At 38.9% G+C, this 27,083-nt stretch overlaps 1 protein-coding gene across 1 annotated transcript in view; it reads left to right on the top strand.

The window, feature by feature from the left end:
• TRPA1 (transient receptor potential cation channel subfamily A member 1) overlaps positions 1-27,083 on the top strand; it is a 57,404-nt gene that overhangs the window by 9,430 nt on the left and 20,891 nt on the right. Inside the window, exons 4-15 of the mRNA XM_068525479.1 lie at positions 1,902-2,077; positions 6,062-6,169; positions 8,663-8,771; positions 8,961-9,109; positions 9,568-9,704; positions 19,566-19,614; positions 21,567-21,666; positions 22,319-22,419; positions 23,428-23,597; positions 23,684-23,848; positions 24,868-24,982; positions 25,916-26,082. Of these exons, the coding sequence (XP_068381580.1) occupies positions 1,902-2,077; positions 6,062-6,169; positions 8,663-8,771; positions 8,961-9,109; positions 9,568-9,704; positions 19,566-19,614; positions 21,567-21,666; positions 22,319-22,419; positions 23,428-23,597; positions 23,684-23,848; positions 24,868-24,982; positions 25,916-26,082 (1,546 nt within the window). The remainder of the gene's footprint in view (positions 1-1,901; positions 2,078-6,061; positions 6,170-8,662; positions 8,772-8,960; positions 9,110-9,567; positions 9,705-19,565; positions 19,615-21,566; positions 21,667-22,318; positions 22,420-23,427; positions 23,598-23,683; positions 23,849-24,867; positions 24,983-25,915; positions 26,083-27,083) is intronic.

Genomic DNA, 27,083 nt, shown 5'->3' with positions numbered 1-27,083 from the left:
GAAAGGGAGAGATTCAGGAGCTATTTTGCGTGTAGGGTAGACAGTGCTTGGTAAAGACGGAATATGAGGAGTAAGTGGCCAGGAGTTGGACTGACTCTGAGATTTTTAATTTAGGAATTAGGTTAATAGTCTAGCCATCCAGAAGAGAAGGCACATAAGAAAACAGAAGAAAAGTGAGTGTAAGAGTGTGAGGTGTTAATGGTTTGGGTCATACTGAGTTTAAAAGTCCCAGGGGACATCCCCTTGGAAACATTCAGTAGACTTGGAGCCTAGTATCTTGTGTCTAGTAGACTAGAAATACAGGAGGAAAGGAATAACCCCCACAGGACCCTCGTTGCATAGGAAGTAGCTCAAGTGGTGGAAATGCATGACAATCCTTTAGGAGACCGTAAGATTGCCAGCAAAGGTGGCTAGAGGTAGAACACCAACGTTCAGGGTCAGAGGGCAGAGGCAAAGCCAGCAAAATTATGGTGAAGACAGTGATGGAGAAGAGATTGATGACACACGAGCCAAGGGAGAGCTGAGTTAGAAGGACCAGGTGCCACAAAGAGGTCACATAGGAAGAAGATCACAACAACCTTGCTGTTTAGAAGGCCTACCCAACCCTTGTAAAAATGATTTCTGAAAAGCGATGGAGGTAAAAGACAAATTCAAGTTATTTAATTGGTGAATGGGACTTCGTAAGTTTAGACCCCAGGTTAATTAAGTTTGGTGCTGACTGAAATGCTGAGTGGAGTGCTTTGTCTTGATCAGGCCAAATGGTCAAGAGATGTGTGTATGTCAGTGTGTGTGTGTGTGTGTGTGTGTGTGTGTGTGTGGTTGAGAATGAGGCACTAGAATGAATGAAAGAAGATAGTGGGGAGATAAATTTTAAAAAGGAGAGAAATGGGAAACGTGGCTGCAGCATGGTTCCAGGTATTGTACAATAGATGGTCCCCAAGTCATATTTATGAATGAGCACTTTTCCCCCTTCTTCAGACATAAAAATATCCTACCACCAATTACAATGGTTGATAAAGCAGCCTATTTTAGAACAGATATAAAAAAAACCCTAAAGTATCAAAGGGCATGCTGAGCTCACAGGGTAAATAGTACAATGTATTGTATTGTAGAAATATGTGGAAACCATGTGTGGCATCAAGGGGCTCAAACTCTAATTCCAGTCTTGTGTTTATTTGTGGTGTGTCTTTTTTCTCATTAACATTTTTTGAACTATTGCCTGTGGGCAGAACACTCCACTAAGATCTTTAAGGACATGATTTGATATTCTTCTTCCAAGAACATTGCAAGGTATACATATCTTTTTCCCTTCCTCCCTCCCTCCCTCCTCCTTCCTTCCTTCCTTCCTTCCATCCTTCCATCCTTCCTTTCTTTCACCAAATTTGAATATGAGAAAACTGAGTTTCTAAGGGGTCAGTCAGCTTACAGAGCTCCTTACTAGCTGTGTAACGTTGGCAGGATTGTGAACATCTCTAGGCTTCATCTTTCTGAAAAACAGTCACAGTTCCTTGTGGGCTGTTGGAGGGTTGAATAAAATAATGGTTGCATGGAACTTAGTACAGTGCCTGGCGTAGAGGTATTGCTTTTATATAAGCTCATTGCTTTATAACCATTCCCAAATTCATACCACAGATAAAAACATGTGATAGGAAGACCTATTTCTTATGGAGTCTATAGATCGACAGCTAACTCATTTGACAAAGTCAGTGCCACATGTATGTGCATTCCCAAAGGTGTCCGTTAGATGTTTTTGAGAACTGAAGCTATCTTTTTATTTTTCCTAAAGAAGGAGCAGCCTGCTACAATGGCATTTGGCACTGAGCTTTGCAGTGAATAGGCGTGCAGTAGGCAGTGAGTACGGTCCAAGCAAAATCTAACCCACGTTTTCGTGTTTTTTCTAGTACTGAATGTGATGGATGATTATGGAAATACCCCTCTGCACTGGGCTGCAGGAAAAAACCAGGTGGAAAGTGTTAAGTTTCTTCTTCGCAAAGGAGCCAATCCAAACCTCCGAAACTGCGACATGATGGCCCCACTGCACGTGGCTGTGCAGGGTTTATACAACGACGTGATGAAGGTAAGGCTGCAGGCGGCTCCCCAGGTACCGACCATCGTAGCGTGGGCCGGGACCCACGTCCAGCTGTGTCTGCCTGCTCCAGAAGGCCAACCTCAGCTGCCAGGGCCAACGGAATGTAATCATTTTAACGTTGGCTTTTCTTCTGACCAACTGACGATAGTGGTGATGATGATGATGACGATGAGAATAATAATAACAACAGTCTTCATTGACCAGTTCTTATGTATCAGCTACCAGCGTTTTTCTGTGTTTAAGAGCTTTCCGTGTTTTAGTTTTTTAAATCCTCCTCATTTAAAAAAAAATCTATAAAGTAAGACTATTATTACCCCCATTTCATAGCTGAGGAAACTGAGGTAGAGAGAGAATTAAATAACTTGCCTAATTAGCGCATAAGAGTTAGGTGGTGAAAGCAAGAATTAGGAATTTTTTTCTCATCTTTATGTTTTGCAAGTCAAGGCTTTACTGCTTTTACCTGGCCAGTTGAATGATTAAAAGGAAGAAGGTGATGAGTGCCTCAGTGAAGACAGAAAGCATCATTATGATTTACTGTTTTTGTGAAAGTGAATGGCATGCCTTAGTGGATGGCATGTCTTTGCAGAAGACAATAATACTATTGGGAAATTTCTTCTTATTTTTTTCAAGAGAGTGGGTTTGGTCAAATAGAGGAAACCTTGGTAAATGCCTAAAGGGTATGGTTTAGGTCATGGCTTTTAAACTACATCTCAGGGTCTCAGACACACTAGAAAACACACATGCTGACTTAAAGAGGAATGCAATTTACAAGCAGATCTTGTTCCAGAAATTCATTTCTTAGGTAGGCAATTTGGACCTTACGGTAAGTTTTCCTATAGAAGCAGTGTTGTGAATGATGACTTGGCTGTTGTGCTTGTGACCTGTCTTAGTCAGTTCGGGCTGCTATCACAGAGAACCGGAGACTGGGTGGCTTAAACAACAGTCATTTCTCACAGTTGTGGAAGCTGCATTGTCCAAGATCAAGGCACTGGCAGATCTGGTGTCTGGTGAGGGCTTGATTCCTGGTTCATAGATGGCCTTTGTCTCTCTGTGTCCTCACGTCGTGGAAGGGGCAAGAGAACTTTCTGGGGTTTCTTTTACAAGGGCACTAATCCCATTTGTGAGGGCTCCGCTCTCATGACCTAATCACCTCCCAAATGCCCCATCTCTTAGTACCACATGGGGGATTAGGATTTCAATATATGAATTTTGAAGGACAAAAATATTCGGTTTATCACACCACACCAATGAGATCTCAGGGGTGTCCATGAGCTCCATGCTCCCTTAGCCCAGACACTTTCCTCTCAGCCCCCTGAGTCCTTGGCTCCTTTAAGCCAGACACAGAGGGTGTGAGGGGAGCCCCCTTTCCTCTCTCCCCTTGTGCCTTCTATTTAGCATTGCCATAATTCTTAGTACAGGGTATGGTAATCAAATGCTCACATGCTTTTCTCCCCTTCTGGCTGGGTATCCTGGAAGGAAGGACCGTGTGTGACTAATCTAACATCTCCAGTCCTCAGCACTGCTGATAAATGCTGGCTCTTGAATGAATAAATGAGTAACTAGGCGTTTTGGCTGAAGGAGAAGGGGAGAGCTTAGGTATCAGTGCCTAAGAAGATGAGTCAGGGCAGCCCCTTGCAGAGGTTACTGGAAAGGCCTTTGTCAACAGGCTCTCTGTTTTTGCCAATGGCTACATTATTCATGAGCCAGATGCTACTTAAGTGTCGTCTGTGTTGGGCCACTAGTGACTGCAGGGCCCCCCAGAGATGCTGCCTTTTTCCCCAGTGAACTCTTGTGCTTCCTCTGAGGCTCTTTTCAGAAACAGATGCCCACTGACTTAATTAATCTTGGCTCCAAAAGTGTGATTTGGGAATTCAAAGGCAGGTAACAGTTGAAAGGCTGTTGTTAATTAGAAATCAGAAATCTTCAGGCTAACAAATACAGAAAGATAGGTATCACATCGAAATAGAGAAGAAAGTCTAGAAATAAGCCCATAACTGATTTATAATCTAGATGGTGGATATAACAGGTTTTCCTGGGTGACACCAGAACAAGAAAAAAAATAGGGTTATAAGGGAATTGAAATTAGTTGTCTCTCCTTTTCTTGGTCTTACCAACCATCACTTCATTGAAAAGTATTTTCAAGCCCTTCTGCTTCACCCGAGAAGGAGGAGGAGGAATTTAGGAGTGTCTCTCTGTGTGCTTGCAAACAGCAGTCCTGGGGGCCTGACTCTCCCAGTTACACCCAGGGGTCAGGCCTGTACCTCCACCAGCTCTTGCCAATTTCAATCTCCATTGTCCAGCCTTCCTCCAAACCTTCCACTGCCGCCTTGTGGTTATAAAGTAAAAAATTGCTACCCATGTGTGACCTCAAGTTCTTACACAGATACCAGTGGTGTATATAGTGTTCCCTGGGGCACACTGGACCGTGGGTTAGGGGCTGGCCTTGCTTCTCAGTAGCCTGCAGGCCTCAGTTCTTGGGGTTTAAGCTCAAAGTATCCAGTTCGAGCCTCCCATGGGACTTCCTGGATTCTCATCAGGAGACTTCCAGAGGCCACACCTGCCAGCCTCCAGACTTGCCTGGTCGTGACTGAACTTGAAGCGGGCACACAGTTTAGTTGCTCTCTCTGGGCTCCCTGCCGCATACAATTTAACACAGCTTTAGGAAAGATCGTGCTAACGGCAGTGAGCAGAAACCCCCTAATAGATGCCCCACATCTATGATCCAAGATTCTAAGAGGGCAAAGATAGAAAAACCTCTCCTAATAGACTTGGGTAGATTATTTCACAGGTGAATCCAGAGTTCGTTAAGAACAGAATGCGATGCTTCAAGTCCATAGACTGAGCTGTGTGTTCTCATTTTCCTTCATCAGCAATCTCCCTGTGTATTCCTGTGGCCTATAATTTCAGTGTAATTTTCCTTAATGAGCAGAGCTAATTAGTCAGCCTAATTCATTTGCTGACACTCACATCAGGACACATTCTATTAACAAGGGGCTCTGTGTGCCTTTTTTTTTTGGTAAGTCAAGGTTTTTAGGAAACAGCATGTTTAACAAATTCTTTCTTAAACAGCTTAAGTGCAAGTACATGTTATAGTTTTATCAGAGACCTGCTGCAAAAGAAAAGGCCTCTAGTAGGCCAATTCAAAGATTTCTCTTTTGAGAGAGACATTTATGTAAGATAATTTTTGTTAGATTTAATATAAAATGAAGACTGATTCAAGATCTATAGATTCTTGGTCAATAATCAGCCTGAAGTCAACCAGGTGAGGGGGTAACAGGTCTTCAATTAAATTCCATCAGAAAAATCGCTTAACCATTTTATCAGGAATGCTCGTTTTTACATTAGAGACAAAGTTTCTGTTCCAGACTGTGTGAATTGATTGAGTTAAGCTATACCTGTGTTACATGAGACTCTTCTTTTCTCTGCTGGAGAGAATGGAGTTTTAATGGACATTTCCCAAAATACTTGCAATCTGGGTAAAAGAAAAATGACTAGATGGGAAAAGGAAACCATTCCCTCCCCTCTTCGCCTCTCCCTCCCTCCCTCTCTTCTTTCTCTCTCTCTCCTCTTTCTTTACGTCCGTCACTCCTCTACCACCTGCACATTACAAATGGCTCCACCAATTTAGTTTTGGTAGATATTAGTTAATATAGCTCACTTAATACAAGTGAGAGGTATTCAGTGAGCAATGTTAACTAGTATCTACAATTCTTAGTCTATTTCCTGTTCTACAGCTCCATGTTGCCTTAATTGACATGCTGTAGAAATTGCCATTATTTCATCTATTTGAGAAATTTACATAGTACCCACTATGTGCAAGGTTTCATGCCAGATTCCATGGGAGAGTGATGAAAAAGATGACTAAGGACATGGTCCCTGGAATCCTAGCGCTTAAAATCCAGTGGAAGACAAATACCCTATTGGGAAACGTCCATGTTAACTTTTTAACAATTATTCCCCTCTTTTATGTAGGTCTTGATTGAGCATCGCACCACTGATGTTAATCTGGAAGGAGAAAATGGAAACACAGCTCTGATAATCGCATGTTTCACAGATAATAGTGAAGCAGTGCAGCTTTTGGTTTGTACTTTAATCACATTTTTTTCTGTTTTCTTTATCCTTTAGTACAACATGAATTTTTGTTATTTACAACAGCTTTCAGTTTCTCTTCTTAGCAAAATATAAAATGTAGACACTAGGTCAGAAAAAAATAGTTCTATGTGTTTGGGTATATGTACACACCCCTTCAATCTTAAATGAGTCTGAGATTGCTTATCGAAGACGAATAGGAAAGCATTACAGAAAATGTGAGAGGATCGAAGGGAAAAGAAAATATCAACAGGAAAATTTAAGGTGAAGCTGGTGGTCAGGCTAGAATACAAAATACAAAGCATAATGGCCTGTATGTTCATAAAGGTAGATCATACTTTTGACTCTTGAGTTTCTGAATAGTAAAAGGAAAGATGAATATAGTCATTTGCAAACTTATTGTTGGGCCCTGAGATAAAGGCTAAGGGAAACACAGCCATACCTGTTCCCAGGATGAGAAGAAATTGCTGCCATGGGTTCTCAGAAGGGGAACGTTGAATGGTATAACGACTAAGGTCTTTAGCCACAACCCTAAAAGCAGAGCCAGGCTTCTCTCCCGTGAGATTTCTTGGGGCCGGTCCAGTCAAACTCTGGAGATACCCGTCACCATGGCTGCGTCCTGCTCCATGGAGTAACCCTTCTGAGTGTGGGACAGAGTTCCATCAAATAGCTTTCTTTTAAATATTCCTCAATCACTCATACATTGTTCAGGCCAGGTTCTATATTTTTAGCACTTGATTTTCCCTCTCCACCATCCCAGAGAGTAAATAAAATGAAATAAAAGAATTTCAGAGTATCTGTGGGATATTTCAATTTACAAATGTGTTCTAACCTATTTACTAGGTATACTTGGACAAAAATATATATTCTTATAAGCTGTCATGATTGGACCAAAAAGAGAATAAAAAATAAAGTAACTAATACTCAAATAAAGAATTTAGAAAACAGGCCCCAATAAACCAAAAGAAAAATGGAATAAAGGAATAATAAAGTTGAAAACAGAAAGTAATAATTTTGGAATTATTCAATAAATCGAGTTATTTTCTCCAAAAAAGATAATAAAACAGACATAGTGTTGGCAAGTCTAACCGCAGTGGAGAAAGCTAAAGCACAAATCAACAAAATTAGAAATAGCAAAGGGATTTAACTGAATATGATGGGGAATTTTAAAATGGCAAAAGATCAGTATGCAATCCTATCCTAAAAATTTGAAAATGCTTTCCTTAAGGGATAAATAACTGAAAGTAAAGTGACTGAAATTTAAAGATCTGTGGGGAACCATTAAAAGTATTTTAAAAAAGCGTTATTAAAGCTCTGGAACCAGCTAATATTACATGCTTTTATAGATTTTACAAGTTCTTTCAAACTTTCAAGGAAAAAGTTTCCATTTCAGATAACCTTCCTACATAGCACAAGAGTGAAACCATGCAGATTAATTATATGAAGCAGACATAATAGTAATTCCAAACTTGAGAGCTCCCCCGACCAAAAAAAAATGTAGATCAATTTCACACACAAATATAGATGCAATCTTAAAAACACTAGCAGTTAATACATTGAAGTAATTAAAAGTGACACGCAATAATACCATGTTGGCCTTACCAGGGACTGGATGGAGAGTTCAGTATTAGGTTAGATTATAACCCATCGATTGACCCGGGTCAACGAAACATACGATTGTATCAAGCTGTTTATCTTGAAATGGTTATAAAATTATCTGTATTCTTACAGATCTATAAGGAAAAGACAGTATAGTATACACATAAGCATTACTTTTGCCAAGAAGACAAAAGAATATTGTCTTCTAAAGTGTAAAACAATTCTCTCCCTAAAAGTGAGATTATAGGTGGTATTTGCTTCTTCACGCTTTTTTGCTTTTTCAAAACCTCTTGTTTCGTGATAAAGAAAGGTACTTAAAACAAAACTGAAATCCAGTGATCTGTAGAAAATGATTGTTGAAAATGGTTGATTCAGAGGTCAAGGTAATATACCATTCAGTTCTTTTAACAACGTTTTAGTAGAGAACTTTGATTAGTAAAATGTCTAATTTTCATAATTTAACATGAGTGCTGGTCTAATCATTTGTTAACTGCACAAATGACAGGAAAATAATCTGGGAAATATCACTTTATTTGTATAAGGAATTGAGAATGGTTGTAGGAGGAATCATGATAATGTCTTTAAAAATCTCTTTCATTTCATTGAAAAATGTGTTCACTTTAGTTTGGTGGGGGATCACATTGATATTTTTGTGTCTATGTTGTTACTTCATCGTTAGAAAATATAAAGTGTCTGTAGTTCAGAATCTTAGCCTAGTTCCAAAATTACCTTCTTGCCTAGATTTCGTATTATATGAAGCTTTTCTGTGTAGTTTTACATAGGCATGGAGTAGTGAAAAGGTCTGGGAGACGCATATTCTTGCCCATTCTTGTGATCTGGGCTTTAACTTGTGTCATTCGACGTCTGTTCTTTCTTTTCTTCCAGTTAAATAAAGGAGCTAAACCATGTAAATCAAATAAATGGGGATGCTTCCCTATTCAGCAGGCTGCATTTTCAGGTGCTAAAAAATGCATGGAAATAATATTAAAGTTTGGTGAGTAAAGGCTTTCCTCCATTATGTAGTGTAAAGAAACCTATTCTGGTGGATGCTATTAATTTGAGAAATATTTAATATAATTTATACCTGGGCTTTTCTGCAAGTCTGAAAGTCCTTTCTTTTTTAAAAAAAATCCTTTTATTTCTTTACAATAGTTGTTATCTTGAATTTTATTTTCTCCTAAAGGTGAGGAACGTGGGCATAGCAGACTGTCTCACATTAACTTTTTGAACAATGGGAAAGCTAGCCCTCTGCACATGGCAGTTCAAAGTGGTGACTTGGAAATGATTAAAATGTGCCTGGACAGCGGTGCAGAGTTGGACCTGATGGAGGGAGTTGTTCAAATTCCACCTGATACTTTTATTGTAGAATTGTCGTGAATTATTTGCCAAAGTGCTTTACAGCTCTTTTACGATTAAATTAGGTAGATATTATTTCCTGCTATTCATGTAGAAGCCAAACAAGAAACTCTCCCAAATTTTAATCTATGTAAATAATTTTGAGAGCTACCAAAAGCAGTTGCAAACACAAATACAGATACAGTAGAGATACACTGATGATAGGAGTACTGTCAGAGCTGTCAAGAACTGTCGGATTGCAAGGAAATAAAATTGCTAGCTAGGATTTTTCTATTGATGCTTTTCAATAGATGAAACCAATTACTATTCACCATCTGAAATTCCATATTCCTTGATTTTGTTGGCCTGGGGAGAAAAAAAAACAAGTGAATTTAGGTTTTATCCTTAAATTGGGATGAAATATTGATTGATTCTAATATCAAAACTCTTTACAGAAAGGGAAGTGTACAGCCCTTCATTTTGCTGCCACCCAGGGAGCCACTGAGATTGTTAAACTGATGATATCTTCCTACTCTGGCAGCAGCGATATCGTTAATCAGGTGGATGGAAATCACGAGACACTGCTTCACAGGCAAGTTTCCTACCTATGATTCTGCATACAGATTTCTATTCATATGTTTAACTATACCCTGCAAGACAAAGTTAGCACTTATGGTAGCAGAGATTCTATAGTTCGAAAGAAAAGAGCAGAGATAACAAAGGTCCTGTGGTTCAACCGGAATCTCTATGTTCCTCTGGAATCAGAGTAGAAAGTTAAATAGATTTTCATAGCATAAAATCTCCAGTGGAATATTCTGGATCAATTCTTAGTCCAGTGGCTATAGGCTCAAGATTCATTTCCTATATGCTCAGGAGGTCAACATACATGGCTTTTCAAGCCCTTTCTAATCTGTTTCAGTTCCTCACGTGTGTCTTATCCTCTTTCTCAGTGGAGATAATGGAGCAGATACATATGGATGGTCCACTTTTCCCACCCTATTTCCCTTTCCACTTAGCCCCACAGTTACACATAAATGCTCTCAAAACATACATGTAGTTTTAGGGAACGATTGCCAAGCTCAAAAGAAGATAAATATTTCTGTTGAGTTTAACAGAAGTACAAATCAGAGAAAAGCATCTGAAGCTATAGGCTTATTTACTAGCTGCTAGGACAGGAAACAGGCAGTGTAGATGGAGAGTTCAATTCCTTGGGAAGACAAGGACTGAATGCGCCCTGTGTGAGAGAAAGAGGTGACTGAGATGAGCCTTTGCTGTCTCTCTGTCTCTGTCTCTATCACTGTCTCTCTGTGTCACACACACACACACACACACACACACACACACACACACACACACACACACACACACACACACACACACACACACACGCAGAGCTGGAAGCCTGGAATGGCAGAAAAAAACTGCAATATTCTCAATAGGTAACTGAACCAAGAAATCTACAATATCCCACAGGGAAAAAGAAACTCCAGCTACCAACATAAGATCTGGTTCTGACCTGGGAAATGGAGGGGGGCGGGGGGGGCGGGGGTGAATGTACATATTAGCAAAACCATCAGCCACAATGGGCTATGCATGAATAGAAGGGAACTCCAAGGAGCTTCCACGTAGGATGAGTTTGCAAATTAAAATTACGTAGCATAAAGGAAAACATAAAATTATGACAATGAAACCAACAAAAGGATAATTTACTTCCAAAGAAATGGAATAATTGGGCAATTTACAAATAATTTTAAAATAAGGATATTTACAACTTTCAGAAATTTAAAGGAAGGAATGGTCAGTTATGTAAAAGTAGGTATATTAAGATAATGGATTATGGAAAACAAATTGGCATTTATGAATCAAAGATTGGTGATGAGAAAAAGATCCAGTTGGAAACCCAAGAAATGCAAAAAACAAATATTGGAATAAAACAAAGACTCAGTAGACAGATGAACCTCTAGACCAGAGATTTCTCAAACTACTGCACATTGGAATCATGTGAGGAGTTTATAAAATCCCAATGTCAGTTCATGTGCCAGATTACATCATCATTCCTGAGGAGGGGTCTCAGGAATTTTTAAAAACTCTTTGTGATTCCAGTGTTTAACCAATTTGGAAACCTAGTGATCTGGGTATAGTTAAAAATGTGCACATTTAGAATAGAGCTTTAATATACAAATATGCATAAGAATGAATTATTTTAGGATAATATACCCATCTACCTGACCAAAAAATGTACTTAGCCTGGTGACTAGCTAGACACATTCAACTTGGATTGGCTGAAGATTTCTTGGACCAGTTCAGTCCAATTCTGAGGAACCTAATACTGATGTGTGATCCTGGAATGTCCTTCTGATAGACAGTGACCTTTGGAGTTTATCTTGAGGTTCAAAGGAAAGCTTGCTCTTTGGGCCACAGTTCCTTTTGCTAGTGTAGTGCAAAGATGTCAGTGGTGTGCAGGCCACACCCTGAGTAACAAATCTCTGGACTGGAAAGATTTAGAACAAATTGAATGGGACCTTAATGTTATTATTTATTTCCTAAAATTACTAAATACCTCTAATATCATTTATAATGCAACCTGTTGTGAATTTGGGGTGAAAATTGGCAAGCTGATTCTAAGATTTATACACAGAGGGTTAAGAATAGCTGAGAAAATCTTGTGAAGGAACAAAGAAATAAGATTTGCATTAGGAAACAGAGACTTTTATTTTATTTTTTTTGACATCTTTATTAGAGTATAATTGCTTCACAATGGTGTGTTAGTTTCTAGTTTCTGCTTTATAACAAAGTGAATCAGTTATACATATACATATGTCCCCATATCTCTTCCCTCTTGCATCTCCCTCCCTCTCACCCTCCCTATCCAACCCCTCTAGCTGGTCACAAAGCACCAAGCTGATCTCCCTCTGCCATGTGGCTGCTTCCCACTAGCTATCTTTTTTACGTTTGGTAGTGTATATATGTCCATGCTACTCTCTCACTTCGTCCCAGCTTACCCTTCCCCCTCCCTGTATCCTCAAGTCCATTCTCTAGTAGGTCTGCATCTTTATTCCCGTCTTGCCCCTAGTTTCTTCTGACCATTTTTTTTTCTTTTTTTAAGATTCTATATAATATTATGTGTTAGCATACGGTATTTGTTTTTCTCTGACTTACTTCTCTCTGTATAACAGTCTCTAGGTCCATCCACCTCACTACAAATAACTCAGTTTCGTTCGTTTTTATGGCTGAGTAATATTCCATTGTATATATGTGCCACATCGTCTTTATCCATTCATCTGTTGATGGACATTTAGGTTGCTTCCATGTCCTGGCTATTGTAAATAGTGCTGCAATGAACATTGTGGTACATGGCTCTTTTTGAATTATGGTTTTCTCAGGGTATATGCCCAGTAGTGGGATTGCTGGGTCGTATGGTAGTTCTATTTTTAGTTTTTTAAGGAACCTCCGTACTGTTCTCCATAGTGGCTGTATCAATTTACATTCCCACCAACAATGCAAGAGTGTTCCCTTTTCTCCACACCCTCTCCAGCATTTATTGTTTATAGATTTTTTGATGATGGCCATTCTGACCGGTGTGAGATGATATTTCATTGTAGTTTTGATTTGCATTTCTCTAATGATTAATGATGTTGAGCATTCTTTCATGCGTTCGTTGGCAATCTGTATATCTTCTTTGGAGAAATGTCTATTTAGGTCTTCTGCCCATTTTTGGATTGGGTTGTTTGTTTTTTTGATATTGAGCTGCATGAGTTGCTTGTATGTTTTGGAGATTAATCCTTTGTCAGTTGCTTCATTTGCAAATATTTTCTCCCATTCTGAGGGTTGTCTTTTCGTCTTGTTTATGGTTTCCTTTGCTGTGCAAAAGCTTTTAAGTTTCGTTAGGTCCCATTTGTTTATTTTTGTTTTTCTTTCCATTTCTCTAGGAGGTGGGTCAAAAAGGATCTTGCTGTGATTTATGTCATAGAGTGTTCTGCCTATGTTTTCCTCTAAGAGTTTGATGGTGTCTGGCCTTACATTTAGGTCTTTAATCTATTTTGAGTTTATTTTTGTGTATGGTGTTAGGGAGTGTTCTAATTTCATTCTTTTACATGTAGCTGTCCACTTTTCCCAGCACCACTTATTGAAGAGGCTGTCTTTTCTCCACTGTATATTCTTGCCTCCTTTATCAAAGATAAGGTGACCATATGTGCGTGGGTTTATCTCTGGGCTTTCTATCTTGTTCCATTGATCTATATTTCTGTTTTTGTGCCGGTACCATACTGTCTTGATTACTGTAGCTTTGTAGTGTAGTCTGAAGTCAGGGAGCCTGATTCCTCCCGCTCCGTTTTTCTTTCTCAAGATTGCCTTCGCTATTTCGGGTCTTTTGTGTTTCCATACAAATTGTGAAATTTTTTGTTCTAGTTCTGTGAAAAATTCCAGTGGTAGTTTGATAGGGATTGCATTGAATCTGTAGATTGCTTTGGGTAGTAGAGTCATTTTCACAATGTTCATTCTTCCAATACAAGAACATGGTATATGTCTCCATCTATTTGTATCATCTTTAATTTCTTTCATCAGTGTCTTATAATTTTCTGCATACAGGTCTTTTGTCTCCTTAGGTAGGTTTATTCCTAGACATTTTATTCTTTTTGTTGCAATGGTAAATGGGAGTGTTTTCTTAATTTCACTTTCAGATTTTTCATCATTAGTGTATAGGAATGCAAGAGATTTCTGTTCATTAATTTTGTATCCTACTACTTTACCAATTCATTGATTAGCTCTAGTAGTTTTCTGGTAGCATCTTTAGGATTCTCTATGTATAGTATCATGTCATCTGCAAACAGTGACAGCTTTACTTCTTCTTTTCCAATTTGGATTCCTTTTATTTCTTTTTCTTCTCTAATTACTGTGGCTAAAACTTTCAAAACTATGTTGAATAATAGTGGTGAGAGTGGGTAACCTTGTCTTGTTCCTGATCTTAGTGGAAATGGTTTCAGTTTTTCACCATTGAGGACGATGTTGGCTGTGGGTTTGTCATATATGGCCTTTATTATGTTGAGGAAAGTTCCCTTTATGCCTACTTTCTGGAGGGTTTTTATCATAAATGGGTGTTGAGTTTTGTCAAAAGCTTTCTCTGCATCTATTGAGATGATCATACGGTTTTTCTCCTTCAATTTGTTAATATGGTGTATCACATTGATTTGCGTATATTGAAGAATCCTTGCATTCCTGGGATAAACCCCACTTGATCATAGTGTACGATCCTTTTAATGTGCTGTTGGATTCTGTTTGCTAGTATTTTGTTGAGGATTTTTGCATCTATGTTCATCAGTCATATTGGCCTGTAGTTTTCTTTCTTTGTGACATCTTTGTCTGGTTTTGGTATCAGAGTGATGATGGCCTCATAGAATGAGTTTGGGAGTGTTACTTCCTCTGCTATATTTTGGAAGAGTTTGAGAAGGGTAGGTGTTAGCTCTTCTCTAAATGTTTGATAGAATTCGCCTGTGCAGCCATCTGCTCCTGGGCTTTTGTTTGTTGGAAGATTTTTAATCACAGTCTCAATTTCAGTGCTTGTGATTGGTCTGTTCATATTTTCTATTTCTTCCTGGTTCAGTCTCGGAAGGTTGTGCATTTCTAAGAATTTGTCCATTTCTTCCAGGTTGTCCATTTTATTGGCATACAGTTGCTTGTAGTAATCTCTCCTGATCCTTTGTATTTCTGCAGTGTCAGTTGTTACTTCTCCTTTTTCATTTCTGATTCTATTGATTTGAGTCTTCTCCGTTTTTTTCTTGATAAGTCTGGCTAATGGTTTATCAGTTTTGTTTATCTTCTCAAAGAACCAGCTTTTAGTTTTATTGATCTTTGCTATCGTTTCCTTCATTTCTTTTTCATTTATTTCTGATCTGATCTTTGTGATTTCTTTCCTTCTGCTAACTTTGGGGTTTTTTTGTTCTTCTTTCTCTAATTGCTTTAGGTGTAAGGTTAGGTTGTTTATTTGAGATGTTTCTTGTTTCTTAAGGTAGGCTTGTAAAGCTATAAACTTCCGTCTTAGAACTGCTTTTGCTGCATCCCATAGGTTTTTGGGTCGTTGTGTTTTCATTGTCATTTTTTTCTAGGTATTTTTTGATTTCCTCTTTGATTTTTTTCAGTGATCTCTTGGTTATTAAGTAGTGCGTTGTTTAGCCTCCATGTGTCTGTATTTCTTACAGATTTTTTCCTGTAATTGATATCTAGTCTCATAGCGTTGTGGTCGGAAAAGATACTTGATATGATTTCAATTTTCTTAAATTTACCATGGCTTGATTTGTGACCCATGATATGATCTATCCTGCAGAATGTTCCATGAGCACCTGAGAAGAATGTGTATTCTGTTGTTTTTGGATGGAATGTCCTAAAAATATCAATTAAGTCCATCTTGTTTAAGGTATCATTTAAAGCTTGTGTGTCCTTATTTATTTTCATTTTGGATGATCTGTCCATTGGTGAAAGTGGGGTGTTAAAGTCCCCTACTATGATTGTGCTACTGTCGATTTCCCCTTTTATGGCTGTTAGTATTTTACTTATGTATTGAGGTGCTCCTATGTTCGGTGCATAAATATTTACAACTGTTATATCTTCTTCTTGGATGGATCCCTTGATCATTGTGTAGTGTCCTTCTTTGTCTCTTGTCTCATAGTCTTTGTTTTAAAGTCTATTTTGTCTGATATGAGAATTGCTACTCCAGCTTTCTTTTGATTTCCATTTGCATGGAATATCTTTTTCCATCCCCTCACTTTCAGTCTGTATGTGTCCCTAGGTCTGAAGTGGGTCTCTTGTAGACAGCATATATACGGGTCTTGTTTTTGTATCCATTCAGCCAGTCTATGTCTTTTGGTTGGAGCATTTAATCCATTTACATTTAAGGTAATTATCAATATGTATGTTCCTACTACCGTTCTCTTAATTGTTTTGGGTTTATTATTGTAGGTCTTTTCCTTCTCTTGTGTTTCCTGCCTAGAGAAGTTCCTTTAGCATTTGTTGTAAAGCTGGTTTGGTGGTGCTGAATTCTCTTAGCTTTTGCTTGTCTGTAAAGCTTTTCATTTCTCTGTCAAATCTGGATGAGATCCTTGCCGGGTAGAGTAATCTTGGCTGTAGGTTTTTCTCCTTCATCGCTTTAAATATGTCCTGCCACTCCCTTCTGGCTTGCAGAGTTTCTGCTGAAAGATCAGCTGTTAACCTTATGGGGATTCTCTTATGTGTTATTTGTTGTTTTTCCCTTGCTGCTTTTAATATTTGCTCTTTGTATTTAATTTTTGATAGTTTGATTAATGTGTGTCTTGGCGTGTTTCTCCTTGGATTTGTCCTGTGTGGGACTCTCTGTGCTTCCTGGACTTGATTAACTATTTCCTTTCCCATATTAGGGAAGTTTTCAACTATAATCTCTTCAAATATTTTCTCAGTCCCTTTTTCTCTTCTTCTTCTGGGACCCCTATAATTCAAATGTTGGTGTGCTTAACGTTGTCCCAGAGGTCTCTGAGACTGTCCTCAATTCTTTCCATTCTTTTTTCTTTATTCTGCTCCGCAGTAGTTATTTCCACTATTTTATCTTCCAGGTCACTTATCCGTTCTTCTGCCTCAGTTATTCTGCTATTGATCCCTTCTAGAGAATTTTTAATTTCATTTATTGTGTTGTTCATCACTGTTTGTTTGCTCTTTAGTTCTTCTAGGTCCTTGTTAAACATATCTTGTATTTTCTCCATTCTATTTCCAAGATTTTAGATCATCTTTACTATCATTATTCTGAATTCTTTTTCAGGTAGATTGCCTATTTCCTCCTCATTTGTTAGGTCTGGTGGGTTTTTGACTTGCTCCTTCATCTGCTGTGTGTTTCTCTGTCTTCTCATTTTGCTTAACTTACTGTGTTTGGGGTCTCCTTTTCACAGGCTGCAGGGTTGTAATTCCCGTTGTTTTTGGTGTCTGTCCCCAGTGGCTAAGGTTGGTTCAGTGGGTTGTGTAGGCTTCCTGGTGGAGGAAAGTAGTGCCTGTGTTCTGGTGGATGAGGCTGGATCTTGTCTTTCTGGTGGGCACGTCCACGTCTGTTGGTGTGTTTTGGGGTGTCTGTGGCCTTATTATGGTGTTAGGCAGCCTCTCTGCTAATGGATGGGGTTGTATTCCTGTCTTGCTAGTTGTTTGGCATAGGATGTCCAGCACTGTTGCTTGCTGGTCGTTGAGTGGAGCTGGGTCTTGGCATTGAGATGGAGATCTCTGGGAGATTTTCGCCATTTGGTATTACGTGTAGCTGGGAGGTCTCTTGTGGACCAGTGTCCTGAAGTTGGCTCTCCCACCTCAGAGGCACTGCCCTGATGCCTAGCTGGAGCACCAAGAGCCTGTCCTCCACACACCTCAGAATAAAAGGGAGAAAAGAAAGAAAGAAGAAGATAAAATAAAGTAATATAAAATAAAATAAAGTTTTAAAATAAAAAATAATTATAAGGAAAAAATATTTTTTTTAAGTACAAAAAAAAAAAACAAAAACGGACAGACAGAACCCTAGGACAAATGGTAACAGCAAAGCTATACAGACAAAATCACACACAGAAGCACACACACACACACACACACACACACACACTCACCAAAAGAGAAAAAGGGGAAAATACATATATATCGTTGCTCCCAGAGTCCACCTCCTCAGTTTGGGAGGATTCGTTTTCTGTTCAGGTATTCCAAAGATGCAGGTACATCAAGTTGACTGTGGAGATTTAATCCGCTGCTCCTGAGGCTGCTGGGAGAGATTTCCCTTTCTCTTCTTTGTTCGCACAGCTCCCGGGGTTCAGCTTTGGATTTGGCCCCGTCTCTGCGTGTAGGTCGCCTGAGGGCGTCTGTTCTTCGCCCAGACAGGACGGGGTTAAAGGGGCAGCTGCTTCGGGGGCTCTGGCTCACTCAGGCCGGGGGGAGGGAGGGGTACGGAGGAGGCGGGGCGAGCCTGCGGCGGCAGAGGCCGGCGTGACGTTGCACCAGCCTGAGGCGCGCCGTGCGTTCTCCCGGGGAAGTTGTCCCTGGATCACGGGAGCCTGGCCGTGGCGGGCTGCACAGGCTCCCGGGAGGAGCAGTGTGGAGAGTGACCTGTGCTCGCACACAGGCTTCTTGGTGGTGGCAGCAGCAGCCTTAGCATCTCATGCCCGTCTCTGGGGTCCGCGCTGATAGCCGCGGCTCGCGCCCGTCTCTGGAGCTCCTTTAAGCGGCGCTCTTAATCCCCTCTCCTCACGCACCAGGAAACAAAGAGGCAAGAAAAAGTCTCTTGCCTCTTCGGCAGCTCCAGACCCCGTCCCGGCTAGCTGTGGCGCACTAGCCCCTTCAGGCTGTGTTCACACCGCCAACCCCAGTCCTCTCCCTGCGATCCGACCGCAGCCCAAGCCTCAGCTCCCAGCCCCGCCCGCCCCGGCGGCTGAGCAGACAAGCCTCTCGGGCTGGTGAGTGCTGCTTGGCGCCGAGCCTCTGTGCGGGAATCTCTCCGCTTTGCCCTCCGCACCCCTGTGGCTGTGCTCTCCTCCGTGGCTCCGAAGCTCCCCGCCTCCGCCACCCGCAGTCTCCGCCCGCAAAGGGGCTCCTAGTGTGTGGAAACCTTTCCTCCTTCACGGCTCCCTCCCACTGGTGCAGGTCCTGTCCCTATTCTTTTGTCTCTGTTATTTCTTTTTTCTTTTGCCCTACCCAGGTACGTGGGGAGCTTCTTGCCTTTTGGGAGGTCTGAGGTCTTCTGCCAGCGTTCAGTAGGTGTACTGTAGGAGTTGTTCCACATGTAGATGTATTTCTGATGTGTTTGTGGGGAGGAAGGTGACCTCCATGTCTTACTCTTCCGCCATCTTGAAGCTCCTCCAGAAACGTAGACTTTTAAATCATTAGTATTAACATTTGTTATGATGTTGCTTTAATATAGATTAAAATTTTGTATTTGCTTTATTAATTAACATTATCCTTATGGCTGGTTGTGAGATGATACCAAATGACTTCAATTCTATCCATCATTTTTTTGGCTTCATAAAACTTTAGGAAAGCTAACACTGCCTTGTTAACTTTTGCCAAAGAGGGGGCATTTTGAACCCTGCAGATAAAGTTTAGGTGTACCTTGCATGCAACTGTTGTTATTCCTCATGGTCACAGTGGTTATAGCCAGTTCCTTTGTCTTTTATTTTAAACTCTTGGACGGACTTTACTATTCACTTCAGAACATCTTCATGATGGTTTTACAAGGAGAAAATAGGTTTACAGAAAGATGAGGAAGAAAATCTTGTGATGTATTTGATCTATTACACTTACTTTGAAAAGTTACCCTAATCAGAATCCAATTACAGATTTGGAAGGGTTATTAACTCTCTAGCATTTTATCATGTTATTAAATGATCCTTTAAATTCACTTTCTGAATATAGTAGCTTTATTTTATATATTTATATCAATAGTTCCTTAATATGCTTATAATTCTTTTTGCAGAGCCTCATTATTTGATCACCATGAACTAGCAGACTACTTAATTTCAGTGGTAACTATTCCATTAACAGGTTTATTTTTTATTACTATTTACAGTTGAAAGGTCATATAATTACATACTATGAATCTTCAAAAATAAACCAAATTTTGACTTCTTGCCTATCAGCAAAAAAGTTTACAAAAAGATGATTGATACATTTGCAAAAAATTTTGAAATTATTTTTCTATTTCTTTAATTTTGTATCTCTGAGATGATGGATGTTCATTAAACTTATTGTGATAATCATTACGTGATGTCTGTATAAGTCTAATTTTTATGCCGTACACCTTAAACTTACACAGTGCTGTATGTCAATTATATCTCAATAAAACTGGAAGAAAAGAAGAGGATGCTTGATACATTCACAAATAGAGTACATTGTGTATGAATGCATAATGGCCAAACCTCATTGCCAGGAAGCTAGAAGTACCAGAGTGTACTTTTGACACCTGTATCAGTGCTTTTAGTGTGGGGAGTTGGTAGGTCTATGGCTGGGAAAGCTCTTCTGTGAACCTGGGAGAGTGTCAGGCTTGGTGACTCTGTTGACCCTTCTTGAGCACAAGTGACTTTGAGGTGGAGGCAGGACAGGAAGCGCATGTGACCTTCACCTTCCATTGTAATCTTCTACCCCAGCTGCCTCAGTGCCAGCTTTCAAACAATGAGAAAGTGAAGAATTAAAAATATTGTCCAAGGTTTGTTACAAGTGAAAGCACAAGATCTTTTTCACTCTAAGAAGTGGAATCAGTCAGCTTTTGAGTTAAATTTTAGTAAGCCCTTTATACAGATGAGTCTGTGATGTATTTATTTAAGCCCCACCATATCAGTCATGAGTATAGTCCCGCTTGTAATATTTAACAGGTGTTTGTTGTCAGTAGCAACTACTGAAATTGTGATACTTACATAGAAGAATCCCGGGAAGACTCATTATATACCATCGTTTTGTCATGCACGGTTTCCTGCAAAGGCAGCCATCTCTTCACCTGCCAAGACTGTTGCAGGACCTCACTGATCACTGTCATGCTTTCAAGGGGATACTGCTGCCATGGTCATCTGTATTCAGTGGGTCCCAAAAGAAAAGAGTCATATCCCCACTTGGAGTTTAAGCTCTTTTTATTACCCTGGGCGAAAGATGGAATTCTTTCCATGAACTTTTAAAAAGCTTTTGTTTCTTGTCACATCAAATATTATAACCATAACATGTAATGGTAAATATTGACTTATTCATTTAAAAAATATATATACGAAATGCGATTTTGAAATGCACATTTTCTCAAATACGTGACTAAAATTTTACTTGAGGATTTGAATGATTTCAATTCAGTTATTTCAGTTCATCTATTTCAGATGAAGTAGAGTTTTTAAAAAGTGAACAACTGTTTTCTTGAGTTATAATTGACATATAACATTATGTTAGTTTCAGGTGTACAGCGTAATGATTCAATATTTGTATACATTGAAAAGTGACCACCACAGCAAGTCCAGCTACCATCTGTCACCATACAAAGTTACAAAAATCTTTTCCTGTGATGACAGCTCCCAGGATCCACTCTCTAGTCAATAAAAGTGAATAATTTCTTGTGAATGCTTTTAAAATCACAAATGCAATAAACTTATAATTTTTTTATTATGGACATTTAACAGTCTTTTCTTACAGTGGGAACTGAACTAGCGCTATAGGTTAAAATTTTATGATTTCGGCAGGAGGAAGGATCTATTGCCAGATGTCAGTCAAAAGATTAACACGTGAGAAGAATTTTCGTTGTTGAAGTTATAAAAGAATGCCTTAATTTTCCCTATAATTCATACAACATTGGAATTATAGGGAAATGTCAAGCAGTCATATGCATGAGTGCTAGGAGTATTTTGGACACTCTATCCCGATGAATGAACATTATTTACAGAATGCAACGTAAGCTGATTTGTCTGTTGATAAGCTCTTTGTTGAATGACTTGTTTTATTTTAGGGAGCAGATATTGATATCACCGATTCTGAAGGACGTTCTCCACTTATATTAGCAACTGCTTCCGCATCCTGGAATACCGTAAATTTGCTCCTCTCTAAAGGTACTAAGAGGGACTGAGGCAAGCCCTTAGAATTACTACTCAGTTTGGTTAAACATTTAGTATCCATTTATTGTGTGCCAGGCTTTGGGCTAGGTGCTATGTATACAAAGGTAAATGGGATACTTCCCATGTCTAGAATAATTTTCAGTCCAATAGGGAGCAATACTTGAAAAGATAATTTAAGAACAATAATTGATAACCTTTATAAGGGAATTATTACATCCCAGGCGTTTTGCTGAACACTTTCTCGGCATTCTCTCAGTGAATCAATCCTATGTGATGTAGGTACTATAACTGTTCCCATTTTAGATACTAACCGAGTAAGATAACAGAGAAAAGAGATACCTTCCCCTCTTCTCTCTTGATCTCTAATCTGTCTATATTTCTATTTTATGTTTTAAAAGGTGAGACCTCATATATTAATTAATGTAATAAATCACATATTCTCTACCCCCTTGTACAAACACACGCACACTATAAGGTAAACACATTTTAAACCATGTTTAGTTTTCTTACCTAAATAAAGTTTTCTGTAACTTAAATGTTGGCAAAGTTTTAAGTCAAAAATCTTTTATTTTCTTACAGTGAAAATCCACCATAGGCCATGCTTTAAATAAATGAGTAGGAGTTATATTTATATTGTGCTTTTTAGGTGCCCGTGTAGACATAAAAGATAATCTTGGACGTAATTTTTTGCATTTGACTGTGCAGCAACCTTATGGATTAAAAAATTTGCCACCTGAGTTTTTGCAGGTAATACATATATATGGATTTCCATAAACTGACTTGGGTTCAACAAAGAGTAAAGTGATTTTATTTATTATGATTTTTTATTACTTTTAAGGCTGGTTCTGGAATTTAAATTTTATTTCTAAACAAAGATGTCATATTTGAATATTTATTTACAACACGGTAGTGATTATTATGCTAATGATAATAAATCACACTGGGATTGTTTTCCAAGCTATGGAGGGTTTCCATATAGCCTCATCTATAATACATTGACTTTCCTTCACTCTTTGACCTTTATGAATTGCATATCAATGGAAAAGTCAAGGACATGAGTGAATTAGCAACACTTCATCATCAATGAAGAAAAACTGCTCAACGTGCTTGTTGACAGGTTGAAAACCTTATCTCCATATTTATGTTCACCAACTGATACTTACTGAGTGACTATTAGGTGCATTTGAAGTGCATCATATTTTTGTAATAAAGAGATTTTAATATAGTCAGTGTCTTAAATAATCAAAAATATATATTTGAACATTTAAAAAAATAAAATGTTTTTGGATCTATTTAAGCTGCTCGTTTGCTTTTTATTTAATATACATATAAAAGATAGTGACGCTAATTTTAACATCGCATCCCTTTTGCCTAACAGAACACATTAGCATTAAGCTGTTAAGTGCTATTGGGGGGGCATTTTGGGGGGGAGTGAAGGGAGAGTTGAGAGGGGTGGTTCATGGTCAAATACATTTGGAAGATGCGGGTTGAAAATGTTAAATACATTTCCTACCCTCAGGATTTTTCAGCGCCTTTAATATGGTAATGTACGTTATAGGAGGACACAGCATGCATCATGATCTACATTTATTTTACTCTAGTACCCTTAAGGGTATTTATATTTTTGCCCTCAAGGTGTACATATTGGCCCTTGCTGGAAAATACTATCCTACAGGATAGGTTAACATAACAGAAAAACACTATGTTAGCATCATAGCAGAGTTACACTTAGAATATCAGTTCTTTTTCCCATAGATGCGCCATATTAAAGAGCTGGTGATGGACGAAGACAACGATGGGTGTACTCCTCTACACTATGCATGTAGACGGGGGGTCCCTGTCTCTGTAAATAACCTACTTGACTTTAATGTGTCCATTCATTCCAAAAGCAAAGATAAAAAATCACCCCTGCATTTTGCAGCCAGGTAAGGGTCACTTTAAGTGACATATGAGCATGTCTTCTTTCTGTTTAATATTTGCTTTGAAAATGTCAAACTTTTTTTTTTTCAAGTTACGGGCGTATCAATACCTGTCAGAGGCTCCTCCAAGACATGAGTGACACAAGGCTTTTGAATGAAGGTGACCTTCATGGAATGACTCCTCTCCACCTGGCTGCAAAAAATGGGCATGATAAAGTAGTTCAGCTCCTTCTGAAAAAAGGTGCATTATTTCTCAGGTGAGGTTATATGATTGGAATTTTTAAATGTGCTTTTTAATTGGCTCTTGCACCTAAAACACTCGCTCACTGACCCTGAAATTAAATTGTGTCAGGATCTCACACTTTTTTTCTGTGTCTAATTTGGAAAAAAAAGGCAAGCCTTCATTGTGTTCGCATCTTGAATTTCTGTGAGAAAGGACAGACATTTCCCAAAGGGATCAAGTAAGCATCTTTGAGAGCACAAGAGGCAAGATCTCTTCAGATCCAAACTCTTAGAAAAATAAGTGGCATAAGTTAAGCATCTTCTAGCCAGGTTCTGTAAGATGATATTATTATTATTAGTCATAACTAGTGGCCACAAAGACTAATGCCACCATCACGGAAATTTTTTGATACGATATTCAATGAAAGAATAAAGCAAGATTTAAAATAATCTGTATAAGTACATTACAGCCTTGAAAAAGAAATATGTATGACACAGACATGCTGACTCGAGTTTCAGCCACCCCAAATATTTGATAATGTGTTTATATACTTTTATTTATTTATTTTCCTTCCAATTTTATTGAGATATGATTGACACCATATAATTTTAATGTGTACAGCATATTTACCGGACTTACATGCATCTGAAATGACTACCACAGTGAGTTTAGTGAACACCCTTAATCTCAGACAGATACCAAAACAAGGAAAAAAATTTTTTTCCTTGTGATCAGAACTGTTAAGATTTAATCTGTTAACAACTTTAGTTTATAACATATGGCAGTGTTAATTATATTTATCACGTTGTACATTACATCCCTAGTATTTATTTATCTTATAACTAAGAGGTTGTACCTTTTAACTACCTTCATCCAATTAGGCTTGCAATTAGCTCATTTTTTAATAGATACGTAATACATATTTAGCTGCCAGAACTCAGATATCTCAGATATGCTTTGTTGATCATCAGACCCACCTTCAGATGGGCAGTATCCCTTCCCACCTTTCATCTGTAAAGTAAATGCACACGTTTTTTCTTACCTCTTTAACAGTGACCACAGTGGCTGGACTGCTTTGCATCACGCTTCCTTGGGAGGGTACACGCAGACCATGAAGGTCATTCTGGACACTAACATGAAGTGCACAGATCGGCTAGATGAAGAAGGGGTACGTACTGTGTTTCTCATACCTACCCCAAATCTTGGCATAGAAGAAACTTCCAACACTGCAAGAGACCTTCTTAGCTACCCTCTTCCCTTCCTTACCCTATTTGTAGCCTCGTATTGAGTTCTTACTATGCAGACCCGTAGTGAGGAAAGAGTCAAAGGGGAACAGAATAAGGAGACAATACCAAGGGATGGGTGCTAGTTGAGGACACCTGGTAAGTCTCGCAGAGGCCCGCCCATGGCCCGTGTGGATCGTTGATAAAATTTCACCATTCCCTGGTGAACCGAGGGAAATGAAGAGGCCAGGGGTAAGTTTTCCCTCAAACTAAGTGTATTTGATTTGAAAGACTGTCCTTTATTCCACTATGGTGTTCTTCCTCCTTTTTTGGAGAGTGTGTATTGAAATGTACATTCTTTCACAAAATGACAGAGCTAGAGGAATGTCATTGCTTTTTAAAATGTCTTTATGTGGCAAAACTAAAGACTGGCAACCTTGTATCAATCTCTGATTTAAAAAAAAAACTTTTACAAGCCTGTGAAAACCTAAAATCTGGAAACCACTGCTCTACTAGATGATAAATCTCCCCGAAGTACTTTCTTCTGTGTTCAATATCCGTATTCTGAAAGCTTGTCCTCTGTCCTTGTGGAATCATCCCACTGCAAAAAAGAAGCAAAACAAACTGCTTGGAATTCACATATGCACACACACACTCCCACCCTCACGCTACACACACACACACAATTTGTACTATGAACCCATTATTTTGAAGCTTGATTCTGAAGGCCAGTTTTAAATTTTGTGTATTTGGTATTAAATAGTTAGTTTTGTTAATAATTTCTTTCGAGCAATTCAACAATGAAACAAAGCAATAAAACAGCCAAAGGCTGAGTAGCCACTGTCACCAGATATTCCGTGTTCTGTTTTCTCTGAAAGAATACCGCGCTTCACTTTGCGGCAAGGGAGGGCCACGCCAAAGCCGTCGCGCTGCTCTTGAGGTACGATGCCGACATCGTCCTGAACAAGCAGCAGGCCTCCTTCCTGCACACTGCTATTCACAATAAGAGAAAGGAGGTGGTTCTCACGACCGTCAGGAACAAAAGGTACGCGGCCGATCTGTCCACCATTGTTTAGTGTCCTCTGGCATCATGGATTATTCTCAATAACGCGAGGAAGCAGAAGGAGAAAAAGAATAAAAGTTTCAGCTGTCAATCAACATTTTTATTTATTTATTTTTCCTTTTTTCTTTTTTCTAATCGAGGTATAGTTGATATACAATATTACGTAAGTTTCAGGTGTACAACATAGTGATTCACAATTTTTAAATGTTATATTCCATTTATAGTTACTATAAAATATTGGCTCTATTCCCTGTGTTGTACGATATATCCTTGTAGCTTATTTATTTGATAACACAGTAGTTTGTATCTCTCAATCCCCTACCCTTATCTTGCCCCTCCCCCCCTTCCCTCTCCCCACTGGCAACCACTGGTTTATTCTCTATATCTGTCAGTCTCTTTCTTTTTTGTTATATTCACTAATTTGTTTTATTTTTTAGATTCCACATATAAGTGGTATCATACAGTATTTGTCTTGCTCTGTCTGACTTATTTCACTTAGCATAATACCTTCCAAGTCCATCCATGTTGTTGCATATGGTGAAATTTCATTCTTTTTTATGGCTGAGTAGTATTCCATTGCGCGTGTGTCTGTGTGTGTGTGTGTGTGTGTGTGTGTGTGTGTGCGCGCATACCACATCTTTTTATCCATTCATCTGGTGATGGACACTTAGGTTGCTTCTGTATCTTAGCAACTGTAAATAATACTGCTGTGAACATTGGGGTGCAGGTATCTTTTTGAGTTAGCGTTTTTGTTTTCTTGGGATGTATACCCAGGAGTGGAATTGCTGGATCATGTTGTAGTTCTATTTTTAGTTTTTTAAGGAACCTCCACACCGTTTTCCATAGTAGCTGCACCAATTTACATTCCCACCAACAGTGTACAAGATTCCCTTTTCTCCACATCCTCGCCAGCATTTGTTACTTGTGTTCTTTTTGATGGTAGTCATTCTGATAGGTGTGAGGTGATATCTCAGTGTGGTTTT

The sequence above is a fragment of the Eschrichtius robustus genome, chromosome 17, assembly GCF_028021215.1.
Source record: "Eschrichtius robustus isolate mEscRob2 chromosome 17, mEscRob2.pri, whole genome shotgun sequence".
NCBI classification, from domain to species: Eukaryota; Metazoa; Chordata; class Mammalia; order Artiodactyla; family Eschrichtiidae; genus Eschrichtius; species Eschrichtius robustus.
The sequence above is the reverse complement of the archived record's forward strand: the minus strand, read 5'-3'. Positions and strand labels throughout refer to the sequence as shown.